The sequence below is a fragment of the Myxocyprinus asiaticus genome, chromosome 14 (genome assembly GCF_019703515.2).
Source record: "Myxocyprinus asiaticus isolate MX2 ecotype Aquarium Trade chromosome 14, UBuf_Myxa_2, whole genome shotgun sequence".
Lineage (NCBI taxonomy): Eukaryota > Metazoa > Chordata > Actinopteri > Cypriniformes > Catostomidae > Myxocyprinus > Myxocyprinus asiaticus.
Window position 1 is genome coordinate 44,677,689 of NC_059357.1, and position 15,823 is coordinate 44,693,511.

General features: G+C 37.0%; 1 protein-coding gene across 1 annotated transcript; it reads left to right on the plus strand.

Moving 5' to 3' along the window:
- The first annotated feature begins 229 nt into the window (after positions 1-229).
- LOC127451775 (5-hydroxytryptamine receptor 3C-like) lies at positions 230-15,118 on the plus strand. Its single transcript, XM_051716710.1, has 5 exons — positions 230-241; positions 10,170-10,321; positions 10,502-10,712; positions 12,541-12,681; positions 14,538-15,118. The coding sequence occupies exons 1-5, from the start codon at positions 232-234 to the stop codon at positions 14,735-14,737; spliced, it is 714 nt and encodes a 237-aa protein (XP_051572670.1). The 5' UTR covers positions 230-231; the 3' UTR covers positions 14,738-15,118.
- Positions 15,119-15,823: the final 705 nt, after the last annotated feature.

Here is a 15,823-nt window from a genome sequence, read left to right on the forward strand (position 1 = left end):
CTGCACAGGTTACTTATTAAAGATTACCTATAACGTTCAAGCATCATTATTATTTTTTGTATATTTAGCATCAGTACAGCGTTGGCTATAAAGGAGTCTCCATTTGTGAAGTTGCACTATTTCGGTTTATCAGTGTCATCGGATGTTTTAGCGCTGACCACTGCCTGTATGATGGACCTGTACAGGTTTCCCTTCGACATCCAAAGCTGCAATCTAACACTTCAATCTTCAATGCATCCAAGTACGTGAAACCCAGAAATCAATGTCAGCAATCAAACACAAATTATATAATATTATGTAGCTGCAAGCAGCAATTATGGGGGTTCAAGCGACATAGGTCCTTTAATATATTGCACGCAATATATTAAGCATTATTTAAAGAGCCTGTTAGAACCACTGATATATAATATAGGATTGGATTGCTGATGACATCATAACAGTGAAGCCACTGCACCGCCATATTGCTATGCCCAAATATTCCAGTGTCCTTATTGACTTAATAGGAAATAAACATTAATCATTCAAACACCAGTTTTATAACTGAAATCTGCATGTACATCCCTACAATGCAAACGTCCTACACAGGTAATTGTTTATTTATTTAAAGTCAGGAATTTTTCCTGTTTCTTGAAAGCCAGAGCGAGTTATGTATATCTGTATCAAACAGTATCCACCACTAACAAACTTCATCAGCGAACAGATCAGCTGAATGTAAACAAGTTCACTGAAACCGAGGTAAGATACAAAAAGACATTTTCAGACTTATTTATTGTGAACATCGAAGTGTTTGTTCAGAGTTACTTGTTTTACTGTATGTTTTCATCAAAAAGTGCCTTTTTCTCACGGTCACTTGAATAAGAGCACGCTCTTTCTCTCACTCTATCACATGCACAGCGGGTGCTAAGCAAAACAATGGTGGTTCAAATTAAACTGATACACCAGGTTTAAATGGCAAACAAACACATATTTATGACATGTATCCATATATGACTACAGAGAGCACTTCAATATGAAAACAAGCAAATCCTGGGCATTTAAGGCAATTTAGAAATCCCGGTCTGACTTTTTTAAAGCCCTGTTTGAGGGTAAGGATGTATTGTCACCCTAAACAAGCATATATTACAGCTTTTCCTACTTACATTACAACTTGTGGACAGTTTTGCCGCTTCTTTCAGTGATCAGAGCAGGTGAATGCTCTGACATCGCATTCTGCATACATCTCCCTCATAACGTATATTATCCATAACGAGCAAATTAAGCATTAAACATGATTGTCACTAGAGGACAAAATGTGACTGTTGTATCCAGAGATCAGAGACTCATACCATGATGGCTGCTTGAACACTTCTGGTGGCTCCACCTCCTGCTGGCAGTTTATCGTTGCATTAGCGATCCAGTTCTCTATATATATCAGTGGTTAGAACCTAAAATAGAGATTAAGCACTGTAATTTTCAGCAACATCAGGTAAATTACTATTGAGATATAGTCTTTTTCTGACTGTTATAGTGCCACCTATTGTGTGATCTCAACCAAATTTAGCATGCTTCAAATCACACGTCACATATGGCTATTACATTTTAAAATCTGATATGTAGTTTAGGAGTTATGGACTTTTGGGTAAATTAGGCCATGTCGATATTTTTTTAATCACCTTGTTTTGGTCATGCCAAATACAAAGTTCAGCTTATTTATTTATTTATGTCTGCCAAATGCATAAATTAAAATGTACATTTAATTGTTATATTGACTAAGAGTAGTTTGCAATAAATACGTTTTTAATAAATAATCTTAAATATTTAACGAACAATCTGATTGACACCAATGGTTCTTGAGGCAAAGATATTCAGAAATAGTAAATTTATCAAATGACATGAATAATAGACATGACATGCTGTATTTGACCAAGTCAAATACCACGTTTCATTCCGAATGGCCTTTGTTAACCCTGTCTAATGGCTTCTGAAAGTTGATTGGTCAATGGTGGCCATGTTTTTCAAGATATACAACTGTCCTCATAGATCTTGACTGCATCTTGAACAAACAAACAAAAAAAAAAAAAAAAAAAAAAAAAAAAAAAAAGAAAAAACCATGCAAAATTTCAAGTCGATTGCACCAAAGGTCCCATAATTAGAGCTATTTTTATGTTTGTCATTGGTATAGAGCCAATGAAACCTCATTGTGTCCTTATATTGAACCCTCAAAGTCTGTCAAATGAAGTCAACACCTTACACCCTGAAGGCATTTTTAAGGATTTAATGCTTAAATGGCGTACCCAAAACTAAGAGCTTATAACTCTTTAATTAACAAAGAGGGTCAATTGCATGGTATACATTTTTAGAAAACCTTTCAAAATTTGTAGAAAATATATTTGGATCACACTCAGAGACTATCTCATGATGCAACACTGCTGACAAAAAACATATATCGCTGTTCTCTCTACCTGTAGCTTTGGTCTTCTGCAGTCAACACCCGATTGCATTGCACCACCTACTGGTGAGAACGAATTGCACCAGATTGAGATTATGCATCGGTACTCTGCTGCTTTTCCTGCAGTTCCCGGATGAGGAAGGTTAAATTTCCAAACGAATTTGAACCACTGAATTTGAGGAAGCATATTTTGTTAAGCAAAATAGAATGGACTGAAATTTACCCGTTGAAAAATCTAGATGGTATTTTCAAATGAACTGAATAATTTGGAAACAAACTTTGGAAGGTGAATATTTATTGTGGAATTTTTAACAAGGAAATTAGTTGTGAAATGTTTCCAAATGAAATATTCAATGTTTATAAATATAACCATGTTAAAGTTCAGCCTCCCAAAATGCAAGCACTGTAAATTCAACATATTTAAATGCTAGCACTGCTAATACCATGTTTTTAATGCTTCAAAGACTTTAGTCATGAATTTAGCTCCATAAAGCATCATCGTAATTTTATGGAGATAATCAGACCACATAGACAGAAGTACTATGCATAATTAATGTGCATAAATATTGAAACTGATTCCCCAATGCAGGAGTTTAATCAGGCCTGCAAACATTGTTGTAAACATATGAGCAATGTGAAGAGGATCACCCACGTGACATGGCCGCCATGCAGGAAAAACTCACACACTTTGTCAAACCATACAAGTAGGTTGGCGCGCACCGAAATATAACATTGCCACTTGAAAAGCCTTACTGATCCAGTATTAGGGTTGGGCAATTAATTAAATTTTATTTTAAATTACAATTTTGGCTTCCAACGATTATGAAAACAAGATAATCGAGAAAAAACTATTATTGTGCCGCTTTCCGTTTCGCAATGAAACACCCTAGCGTTATATATCTTTAAAGCATCCTTTATTAAAGTTCAAATAATAAGGAAGCGGGTTATGAAAATAAACTCCGAAACTGCCATTTCTCTGTGTGGGCAGCGCCGCGTTTATGAATTACGTGAAGTGACCGGGGAAGAGATTGAATTTTCTCCCGGCTGATGTGCACTCTGGCGCAGATACACTCGCACGTGTTTGCTGCAGCTAGATTATAACGGGATGACTCACGACGTAGTGAAGTAGAATATATGTCATGTTCACTGTGTATCTTATCATGAAGAAAATTTGTGATACACAGCTCTAATAAGAAGAGAAAATTTGTTTGTTGTGAGTTAAAGATGGATCGAAGTGAACATAAAGGTGAGAGAGTGTAGTCTTAGCTCATTATACACTGCAACAAAATACGTTTTTGATTAGTCTGTTTTGGCTTGTTTTCCAAAATAATATCTAAAACTCCTTTAAAACAATGCACATTCTTTAGGAGCTATACTGCAGAAGAAAAAATTGTTATCGGAGAATGTTGAATACAATATTTAATCAGGGCTCAACATTAACGCTTGTCCGGGACAAGTGGATTTTTGAAGGGGAAGGTGAAAGAGAATTTTACTTGCTTGACCGGACAAGCAGACTGATTAAAATGTCAATAACAAAGAAATAATCAGCTATATTTGTGATAGCCTAGGCCTGTGTCACTTATTAGAAAGTTAATATTCTTATTCTGCTGTTGAAAGTAATGAAGAACACGTAATTTTATAATTCGCTAGTGATCTAGTAACAGCTGCGCCCTGTTTGATTGACAGGCAGCGTATGTGTGTGTGCTGACTGCTGAACATGCACGTGTTTTCCAAAAATGCTTGCGCTAATGTGCACCTGAACGGTCAAATACATTTCAAAATTCCACCAAAATGCTTGGTGAGGTATTCACGTAAACACAGATAGTGATGTCTAAAGTGAACGTAAACAGTGGAGAAAAAGGTGGATTTGTATTAAAATGTCAGACTTGTAACCAGAACAAGAAAATGCTCACTGCTCTTGACTGAGTTAGTAGCTTTAAAAAGTAGTAATGTATTATAATCATACAGTGAAGACCAGTAGTAGTTTTATGTTGCAATTATAAAACTCTTTTCTGCGAACCAGTTCTTTCAGATGGTTCGTTTCAATGAACTGGTTAAAAATACGGATTCACCAGTTCATTTAAGTCATCATGTAATGACGTCACTATATATAATGCTAATACACTGGCGTCGTAGAATACACGCACAAACACATTCAGTAAAGCCATATGTAAGGGCATATTGCTGATTATAACATTTTATTTAATTAAGTTATAATAAAAAGGGTGTTTATTGTCATCAGTGTTTCATTCAGTGACCTTTCAATACATCCTACATTAAGGTTTTGCACCTAAAGCACCCAATACTGACACTGATATACAAACGTGGATGTTCTACACGTTTAAAGCATTAAAAGTGATTAAACTAGTCTTAATCAACTCACCCTTTTTCACAGAAACCATGATCCAGCTCATCACAACTTCAGATGTAATCTGCATGCACAATACTCAATAGTCAAATTTACACCTCTTGACTGAAACGTTTCGCTCCCTCATTCAAGTCCTCGATTCACGCATGCTCATCAGCTGCTCACTGATCAGCAGTTCTCAGTATTATGTCCGAAAGAGGCAATTCTCAGTTCAGTGTACTGGTGACTCGCAAACTGCTGTGATCGACTCAATGTACTGTTGACTCAAGCTGCTGTCCTCGGATCAGTGTATTGTTGACTCGAGAACTGCTGTGATCAACTCAATGTACTGTTGACTCAAGAGCTGCTGTCCTCGGATCAGTGTACTGCTGACTCGAGAACTGCTGCGAACGACTCAATGTACTGTTGACACGAGAGCTGCTGTCCTCGGATCAGTGTACTGTTGACTCGAGAACTGCTGTGAATGACTCAATGTACCGTTGACTCGAGAGCTGTAGACTGGATCATCTTCATACATTAATAAAATGGTAATACAATCAAGTCATAAACATATTTCCAGTATGTTTTATTCATTACACTGTTGTTCATCAAAATACGCCTGAAACATACATTTCGCCCCTTAATCACACACGTGCTCAATGTCAGCAGCTCATCGGTTCTCAATATGTCGGACACCTCTGAAAGAGGCGATTATCAGTTCAGTGAGTGTACTGATGACTCGAGAACTGTTCTGAGCAACTCATTGTACTATTGACTCGAGAGCTGTTGCGACCTGAGCGTTCGATTTGTGAACTGGTTGGAGCGTTTCATTGCAAAGAAGAGTTGGCAAAAGCAGATATCACCAGTTCTAGGATCATATTACTCCCGGATATCGGCTCATTTTCGATTCAGAGTGTCAGGCACATCCGAGAGACAGGTTAAGATAGAGTAACTTGTGGATCAGTGTTAACTCATGACATGAACTATTTCAAAAGATTCAGTCTGATTTGGTGAACTAGTTCAACTCTTTCACTAAAAAGAACCGGTTCAAAAGAACGATTCGTTCACGAACTGGACATCACTATTACATGTTTCTAAAGTAGAGGTCTTCACGGGTCCACCCTAACCCGAGGACCCAAGACCTGACCTGGGACCCGTACAGGTTCGGATCCACACTTTCTACGGTCAGCTAGGTCCAGGCCGGGTCCCATTCTATTGCTGCGGGCAAATTAGCAATGCTAAAGTTAGCAACCGTGGCAATGAACGAGCAATCGTTTTTAGATAGTTCAAAAGGGCAAACAGGCAAAGTTATCTTATGCGAGATACAAAAAAACTGCAAAGCTGATTATAAACAAGTCGCATTTGTCATCCGTCACCGTGACAGCAAGATGACTTTTGAAGCTGAAATAATGAGTGGATTAGCTATGCTGTTTCAATCAACAAGAGAGGAATTACTGAAAACCTGGATATATTTTACCAACTTTTTTGGCAAGGAGGATGGATAATACGCATCACGACCAGGCATGGGGAGAAGGCTACTAACGTTACATTAGGTAAGACACAAAGTTTTGTTTTCACAGCTTGTAAATTAACTTGTTAATAGCAATCAGCTGTGAAATCGGTGTCGATCAGGTCTGTGTCTCCTGGCCTGGTCCAGGTCCCAGCTTTCAAATAACAGATGGGTCCAGTTCGGGTCCGGCATTTCTTGGTTCTGCATGAGGACGGATCCAAACTTTCAAATAATAGACGGGTCCGGTTCAGGTGCGGGTAGTACATTTCCGGGTCTCTTTGGGTTCGGGCACAAATTTTTGGATCCGCGAAGACCTCTATTCTAAAGTATTCTTTTCAAAAACATAAATTTTTTTAACGGTAGTATATGTTTATCCAGTAAAATAATGTTTGCCATAGATTACATTTACTGGTGAAATCAGACATGACATTTGGCACTATCAGGACTATCAAATATCAGGACCCTTAGCATTATTCTACATTATATTCAGGATTATATACAGTTTAACATAGTACAATAATCTGCAAATCTAGATTCACTCTCGTGCTGAAAAGTCTAATCTTGGTGCTCACTGTATTTATTACATGTGGTTACATGAGAAACACTTCAAAAACTGACACACTTTGACCACTGAGACATCAGTTTAATATCCATGAAAGCTGCACGATTAATTACATTGAAACTGAAATCATGGTATGATGTTGGATGAGTTTAATCAAAATGATTGCACTCCCCTTCTCCACTGCGATCAGTTTGATTGACGGGGATGCGCGCACTCGTTTGCTCAGTGAACTTTAACAGAGATTTGGCATGCGTTCATGTGACCTTGACGTGTGATTGACTGGAGCACACTGAGGTTGGATGTGGGAAATTTAAACTCTGATATTCCCACCTCTGACTTCGTCTGGAAAGCAGCATTAAGCGCATCAAACAGCACAAGCAATTTGTCAACGCACCTGACGCAGCAACCGCTCCACATTAAACTCTATGCATATTATGATCTTCCTTGAAGTGTTTATAAAGTGCTCTTGTGCACTGGATATCTTGGGTCGTGTTTTTACCACTTAAGTTTGTCTTTGTAATTTTTCAAATGAGTTTCTTCATGCAACACATTTTCACTGGGCTGTAAAGTGACGTCACTGACGGAGCTTCTCCGTGCTCGCCGCATGTATCCAACTAATCGAAATGATGATTCGTTGTCGATGATTTTCATTATTGGTAATTATCGATTTTATCGATTAGCTGTTGCAGCCCTACATGGTAGATCTTGCTGTAATAACATGATGAAAAAGTAGATCTCATTCTATAGAAGTGCGAGCACCCCTTCTGTAAATGATTGCGATGGAGGCTTTCCTTTATTTGACTACCATACGTAACATAAAATAATTATCATATGACAATAGCCTCCTCCCCTACCCAGTGCAGTTTACATTTCAAGTTCGAGGAAATCCACTGTTAAAAAGAAAATGTACTGACAAGTTCAATAAATGTGTAACGTTTGAGCAGTCTCCCGTCCGCCAGAGGGAGCCCTCACCTGAATTCTGAACTCTGCCACTTCCTGTTTCATGCCACATCAGATCCTGTCATATCACTTCCTGTTCACCATGTATATAAGCCATGCGTTCACACTCTCACTTTGTGAAGTATTGCCAGTTATCTGCCTTACCAAGTGTTTAGTCTCTGCCATTGTTTGACTCCTGTAATGACCATTGCTTACGTTTGCTGGATTCACGTCTCTGGATTACTGTTTTGGATTTATTTGCCTGTGGACCGATTTATCTGTGTTTTGACCCAAGCCTGTGACCTGACTACGTTTTATGACTACTGTTTGGAATGTTTGTTCAAATCCTCTAATAAATATCCGCAAATGGAATCCTCTCAGCCTACCTCTTTGTTACAAAATGCATGATGTTTCCAAAGTCAATGAGTAATCATGTTAAATAATTGTGATCTCAATTTTGACCAAAATAATTGTGATTATTATGATTTTGCCATAATCGAGCAGCCCTATCCAGTATGTACACTCCTGTGCAAAAGATAAAAAACATTAAAAAAATTGGGCCAAGCCCAAAATGGCAAAGCATTACGCTTTTAATGTGCTCCACAACAAATCATTGGTCAGAAAATTTGCAAGAATTAAACAAATGCACTCATGGTGCACTTCTGTGCCACCATTTGCTCATTAACTTTTGCTGCAGTTAACTGTTCAGGACAAAGCTGGAAACTTATATAGTCTTCTTGTATGCAAAGGTAAAGTTATGATAATGATTAAAATGTTTGACATCAAATTCAAACTAACACATGTCTGGGTGTACACCATTTTCCAAAAATATCTTCTGGGATTTTTATTTATTTTTTCTTAAAAGATTAGTCATTACTTGGTGATCTGCCATACCTGATGCACCCCATCAAAGGCCTGATAACAAGCTCATAAATGGAACCAGGAGTGATAGATCAGGGAGAGATCTACAATATGCAGTGTTGTGAGACACTGCATAAAGGAGTGAGAAAATCTGCTTAAAAAAACCCCTAAATATCATGCTAGGGTTGCTGTCAGAAACCACATAGCTGGTCTGCGTCAGGCCAACTAGCTATTCTGAAGTTTACAAGACCCTAAATGCAGAGAAGATCCCTATTTCTCTGTCAACTATTAAGAGAATAGGCGTTGAAACAACAGGTTTTGTTGCCAGAAAAAAGGATCTGGAAGGCCCAAAGCCTCTTCATGCAGGGATGACCACCTGCTGAATTTACAGTTCTTAGAGAAAGGAAAAAATGGCTACAAAACTGTCAGCAGAATTCAAGACCTCAGAAAACAAGACTCTTTCGAAAAGATCAATAACCAGAAGGTTATCTAACGCAGGATTTGTGTCTAGAAAATGTGGTAAAAGCCATTGCTGTCTCAGAAGAACATCAATGACAGAATGAAGATTCAGAGTGGTTCAGCAGAGTTATGAATCACTATTTGAGTTGCATGGTGATCCTCCAGAGAGGTGTCTTTGAAGATCTGGTGAGAAATACAATACATTTTACATTTATGCATTTGGCAGACGCTTTTTATCCAAAGCGACTTACAGTGCCCTGATTACAGGGACAATCCCCCTGGAGCAACCTGGAGTTAAGTGCCTTGTTCAAGGACACAATGGTGGTGGCTGTGGGGATTCAACCAACAACCTTCTGCTTACCAGTTCAGTGCTTTAGTCCACTACACCACCACCACTCTCTAACTTTGCATTGCCGTAACTTTTAAACAAAGGCAAAAATGAAAATTCAATACTATCATTTCTGTGTGGCTTTGTCTGGAGATTTTGAGAGCCATTGTTTGGGCAAATTCAGACTAAGTTTGAAGGTCGTAAAACATTTAAACTCTAAACATCATAAACCAAGGTAGCGGTAAAGAGAGCTTTAATGTAAGGGGTCCATCTGAACCATATGGAGGAGAGTAATCAGACAAAAAATATTGTTTCTTTAAGACAAACGGTTCAAAAGATATGCACAAAAGAAAAGTGAATTTTTGAACTGGTGGTGGCACTATAGAGTTTGCCCTAGAGATCCCAAATTTGCTATAGGGACTAATCTCAGCATTTCCCTATGAATGGTTGTCTGGGCTGCCATAGACTCCCATCCAGAAGAATAAAAAGAAAAAAACAACTAATGGATATAATAGATGCCACAGCTCCTTTGGTACGTGGCCCCTAATAATAATGATGATGATGATGTAAAAAAATAAATAAAAGTGAAACCCTACAATTACAATAGGGTTACAGCACTTCGTGCTTGAACCCCTAATAACAGTAAGAGTTCCTCTTATGAATTTTTTGACTTTATATCAATACAAAATAATATGATTCTAATCTCTGTTGATCATTTGTTTCTGTTTCCCACAGTTGAAGAGCTCACAATTAATTCACTCTCTGACGTACTTATCTGGTATGTAGATGAAATTAATACCCAGGGTCTGTGGGAACTGCTCTCTGTAGATAAATATTCAGCCACCAACATTGTTCTAGGTGACACATACAGTCAGCTGATATATCAGGTACAGAGTAGAGGATTTTTACATTTATTTATTTATGAAGTCTGCTGTTAACTTTGTTGGGAAAACATAGCTTTGTTTGAGCAAAGGGAACCATATTTGTGAAACATCCAAGATCTTCCTACTACCTGTCTGTTGGTCAGTCTGTCTGACGGTTAAGGCCGTTTCTGGTACTTTATGCAGATCACCATAAAAAGGAGACCTCTACTGGATGTCATCAACTTCATACTACCAGTGTTTTGCTTCCTTCTGCTGGATGTGGCCTCCTACTTCATAGATGCAAGTGGAGCAGAGAAGTTGAGCTTTAAAGTGACTTTACTCCTGACAGTTTCTGTGTTTCTGCAGATTCTCAATGACACACTTCCCTCTACTGGAGATAAAATCCCACTGATTGGTAAGTCTAACCTAGACATGATTATATATACAGTACATTACCATTGTAGACCACCAGCCAAACCTTGATCCCATGGCAGTCTGATCTCATGAAAATGTTTTGACTGTGGCAAATTTTCAGAAAATAATACTACGTATCGGGGCAGTTCTGGGGCAATACCAGGGACAATTCTAGCATTTCAGTCTTATGGGGGCTCAGCCATGTATGACGGCATAATATACAGTATGCACATTTAATGTACCCCACTGATGCATAGATAGTTTCAAAAACAAAATAAAACACTGTGTAAACATCATTCAAGCTAGCCAGCTAATATTCAGAAAATGTGTCCAGTCATTTTCTAATAACACTCATAAAATACATAAAAAAGTAATAACTATAATAATAATATATAATAATAATAATAAATATATTATAATTAAAAGACAACTGTATACTGTGACTTCAGAGTGAATGGAGTCATGACTGTAATGTAGCAGTGCTGAGTTGTAGAATCCCAATAATCATCTGCATTTTTTTAATCTACAGTGTTTGTTATTGTCACATTGTTAAGTTTTGTATGCTGACTGTTGATGTCTGTGCATACCTGGTTGACATCTTTTTAAATAAAATTCAACTAAAGAATTATGAGTGATAACAATTATAGCATCTATAATTTTTTATTTAGTATTATATCTAAATAAATGTCTTTACCATACAGAATTACATTTCAGAGTTAATAGTATATTATAATCAAACTTGAGCGACAATTATAACATTTTCTCCATGTAATACAGTGCAATAAAATGTGTTCTAACACATTTATACTTGTTGGAAGAAGATTAATTAAGAGTAAACAAGTCAAAGTTACCATCCAAAGGGAACACTAAACACCATAATGGTGACTTCAGATGAAACACTATTATCCTACAATGCAGTGCGCTATTGTAATATCTTACTTTACAGTAATTTGTTGTGTTATAACAGAAAATTTCCAAGCCTGCGTGGATTTTACAGTAAAATACTGAATACAGTTTTATTTTAATGTAAGAAATTACAGTGATTCATTCCTTTTTTTGTGCTCCATGTATTAATGAAATGTATGGAACATGAATCAATAATTTCGCAACTTCTATAGATTTATATATTATCAAACACCACAAAAACCTAAAAACCTAACCAGTAGGGTCACAGAAAGCAAATGTGAGATAAAAAACACAATTCCGGAAGCAACCACGTCATTTTGTGGTGCTTCTATGACACTTTCAATTCACACATTGACTCGCATGCTCTTCAGGAATCGTACCCTGGTCCTTTCAATGACAAGTGCAACGTTCTATCAGCTCAGCTACTACACAATTTGATCACTCTCGAACAATCTTGTAAATGTGGTTAGTTATGTAATGGAAACGTTGTTGTAAAAAATGTACTGCGTTACAAGTCTTGCACTGTAGTAAAAATGTAGGTATACTTTAGTAACATTATTTTCTTATACGAGGTTGTTCCCAGGTCAGGATGCTCAAACAAAAAGCAATTTTGTATTGCACCACAGAGTCACAGTGTTTACACTTTCAAAAGAATCAAACTATGATTGACTGACTTACATTTGTCTCTGCACATACAGTTGGGATAGGAGACATTTTAAATGAACACACATCACCTTTAAATAAAAATGGCACATGGATCCAATTGAATTATCTTACTCATGCATGTCACTGTTCAATAATTAAAAATAAACTGTGGAATACATACACTGTTCACTTCTGGATGTTATATTTTTTTAAAAAGGTCTTTCAAAATGGTTTTAGCCCAGGAAGGCTTTTGAAGTCACTGTTTGGTGTTTTCACAGGGGTTTACGGCATTGTGATTTTCATTCTCATTGGCGTAAGCATTCTGGAGACCATTCTTGTGAGTTTTCTGATGACTAGAGGAGCTGAGACCAGTTTAGCAGCACCAGTGGAAACCACAGCTGCCATTACTTGCCAAGATGGTAAGTGTCTACCATACCTGCTTTTTAGGTTAATTAAAGGTGCTGCAAGTTTAAAAATAAATAAATAAATAAATAAATTTATGGAATGGTGTGCAGAAAATTGTCCTACTCCCTGAAAGATATCTCTAAAATAAGTGTCCTTATATACTGTATTTTACTGGTCTCTGTGACACTGCTAAACTCTGCAAACAGGAAACAAAAATGCATCCCAGGGCCACGGCCTTTGGCACTTTCTGCCTGTCAATCATTTTGCGCGTTCTCAGTGTTGTAGTTTAATCAGGCCATTGGGGCTTAATGCCATTTTCAGAAACATAAAGCATGTCAGTTGAGGGCAATATTGTGCTACTGTTGTGTTTGACAACCACTTCAGTCTCAACAGTATCTTTGGAGTACCGGATTTTGGAAAGATGGGGGGTTGGCTAATACAATGGCACAACTCGGGATGATTGAAATGAATACAAATGTAGAGATATTTAGATCATTTGGCTTAAGCCCCGTCTTACGGTTCAGCGCTCAAATACTTGCTCTAACCATCAGATCCTGCCAGAAGGTTACCCCTACGGCAAGATTGTACCTAAACTGGTGGTGATGGGGTGGTGGGTGGTGAAAACAATGAGGCATTTCAAGCAATGAAAGGCAGCTGAGCAAGCTTATAATGCAGAGGCTGGATTGTGATTGGATGACATGCCTGACTGAATGAAAGCGTAAAGATCCAGAGTCTTCCTGCTAGAACTACCAGTTCCGTTTCCATTTCCAGAATGGCTAAAATTGTTTACAACATCTTTAAGTTTAAGAATTATTTTTAATGCTTTGTCAGTTTGGTAGACCAATCAACGATATGCCAAAAAAAGGAATCTAAAGGAATATTCTGGGTTCAATTCAAAGTTAAATTCAACAGAATTTGCGGATGATGAGGCAAATATAATGTGAATAGAGCTTCATTAACGCTGCCATAAAAATGCAGAGCGGGCCTAATTCACAAGTTTTAACGGAACAATTAATGTAAATCCTTTAAAAAAATTATAAGCTTCACATTTCTGGCTTTAAACCCTCCAAAAATTGCCCCATTCGCTTCCATATATATATATATATATATATATAGTATTGTGCAAAAGTCTTAGGCACATAAGATGCTTCACAAAAACATTTGTCTTAAGATGGTTATTTATATTTTCATCTTCAGTGTGTCAATAGGAAATATAAATGTTAGACTCCCAAACATTCCTTTTGCAAATAGAAAAGATTAGAATAGAAGAACAGGGAGCCCTGCAACAGATGTCATGGTCTCCACAGAGTCAACCACTGAATATTGAGTCAGTCTGGGATTACAAGAAGTGACAGAAGCAATTGAGACAGCCAAAATGGATAGAAGAACTGTGGTGAATTCTCCAAGAAGCTTGGTACATCCTATCTGCCAACAACCATGAAAAACTGTGTCCAGGTGTACCTAGGAGAATTGGTGCTGTTTTGAAGGCAAAGGTGGTCACACCAAATATTGATTTAGCTTTTTTTATGTTTACTAGACTTTGTATGACATTAATTGATAAATGAAATCTATTTATGGCATTATTTTTGAAGACATCCTCACTATGCAACATTTTTCCCAAGTGCCTAAAACTTTTGCACAGTGCTATATATGTATATTGGTACTCAACATTATACCACAAATGCTGTCAATTGAGATTAACTTGCTCTTTAAACAAGTGAGCCCTTGCAGAAAAAAACTTTTCACGTAAACATGTTAATCACATGTGCAAATCTGTGAGCATGTTACATTTAGCCTGTGATTTCATAAAAATAAAATGCAACGCTTGAGATTTATGCCTGTGAAACCAAAATTACATTTCCTATCACAGATGGTGTAAGGGACTTGCAGAGGCCTCCAGAAACAGTTAGAAATGAAAATGAAGAGCAGTCTCATACCCTCAACTCTCTGAAGACACCCCTGAGCTGGACTAGAGTGGCAAGAATCATAGAAGTGACCTTCTTTGTTCTTTACATAATCACCATTATTGTGTTTCTGTCCATACTTGGCAAGGTTTGGTATATTGAGTAATCTTCACAGTGCCCACAAAAAGTGTTTGGACACTTGAATGACAATTAAAAAAACGTATGACTGTATTTGCTTTATGCAACGAAATGTCAATCCAAATAGCATTTATTTATTCACCATGAGAAACAAGCACACAGCCATCTTGAAATTTTTGTCTTTGAACTTCCGGGTTAACATTTTCTATATAGATGTCTATGGTGTTGATGTCAAAGTGTAATCAGCTAGCGAAATGGATTTACATGTTATAGAGTTGCCAAAAGTTATCATGAGTATTTTAAAGTGTTCAGTGGATGTCTTAACAACTGAAAGCAGAGCAGGAAGATTTTAAAACAAGAGTACTTCATTCATAAATCCACAAGATCTTACCTTTACACTGTGGACGGACTGAAATGGCTCCATGCTCATGAAACTCCAAGAGACAAAACAGTCATTAAAAAAATCTCTGTATGACACTTCTGACCATCAGGGGTGCTACTATATTCATACACAAACACATACACATACATGTGAAAGTGTACGTTTTATTTTGTACTCCATTTACAACAATTTTAATCACAATTAATCATTTTTTAAAAATTGGAGTGAAATTTGTATTTTAAAAAGTATAAATGTAATTTCATGTGAAATAATATGAGCTGTCACTTTTTGAAATTTCATGTCAACTACACATTTTAACAAATTAAAAACTACAAAATTAAACCAAATTACACATATAACAGTTAAACGCTTCTACCATGAAAAGGTGCAGTGTGTCATAAACCAAGTTTCCATCCACTTTTTGTGCTGTTCGTTTATCGACAAAGTTGAAATGCATTAAAAAAATGGCTTTTTAATGATAAAATTGTGTACGTGTGTCATTCTTAAAAAATAAATAAATAAATAAATAAATAAAAACTCTTTGTCGCATATGTTTGGGTTTAGGTTAAAAAAAAAAAACGTCTCTTTAGCCGATTCCATACAGGAATTTGAGTGATGTGGATGTCCGAACGACACAAAAACCTTACACTAAACTCTGCTCAAATCACACAGTTGTGTGCTTGCGTAGGCTACTTTTCTCATTTTTCCAACCAAAAGAAATCATGCTCACTT

Coding starts and splice junctions, on each gene's coding strand:
- LOC127451775 (XM_051716710.1), top strand. Junction 10,713..12,540: donor AGATAAAATCCCACTGATTG/GTAAGTCTAACC, acceptor GTGTTTTCACAG/GGGTTTACGGCATTGTGATT. Junction 12,682..14,537: donor TGCCATTACTTGCCAAGATG/GTAAGTGTCTAC, acceptor TTCCTATCACAG/ATGGTGTAAGGGACTTGCAG.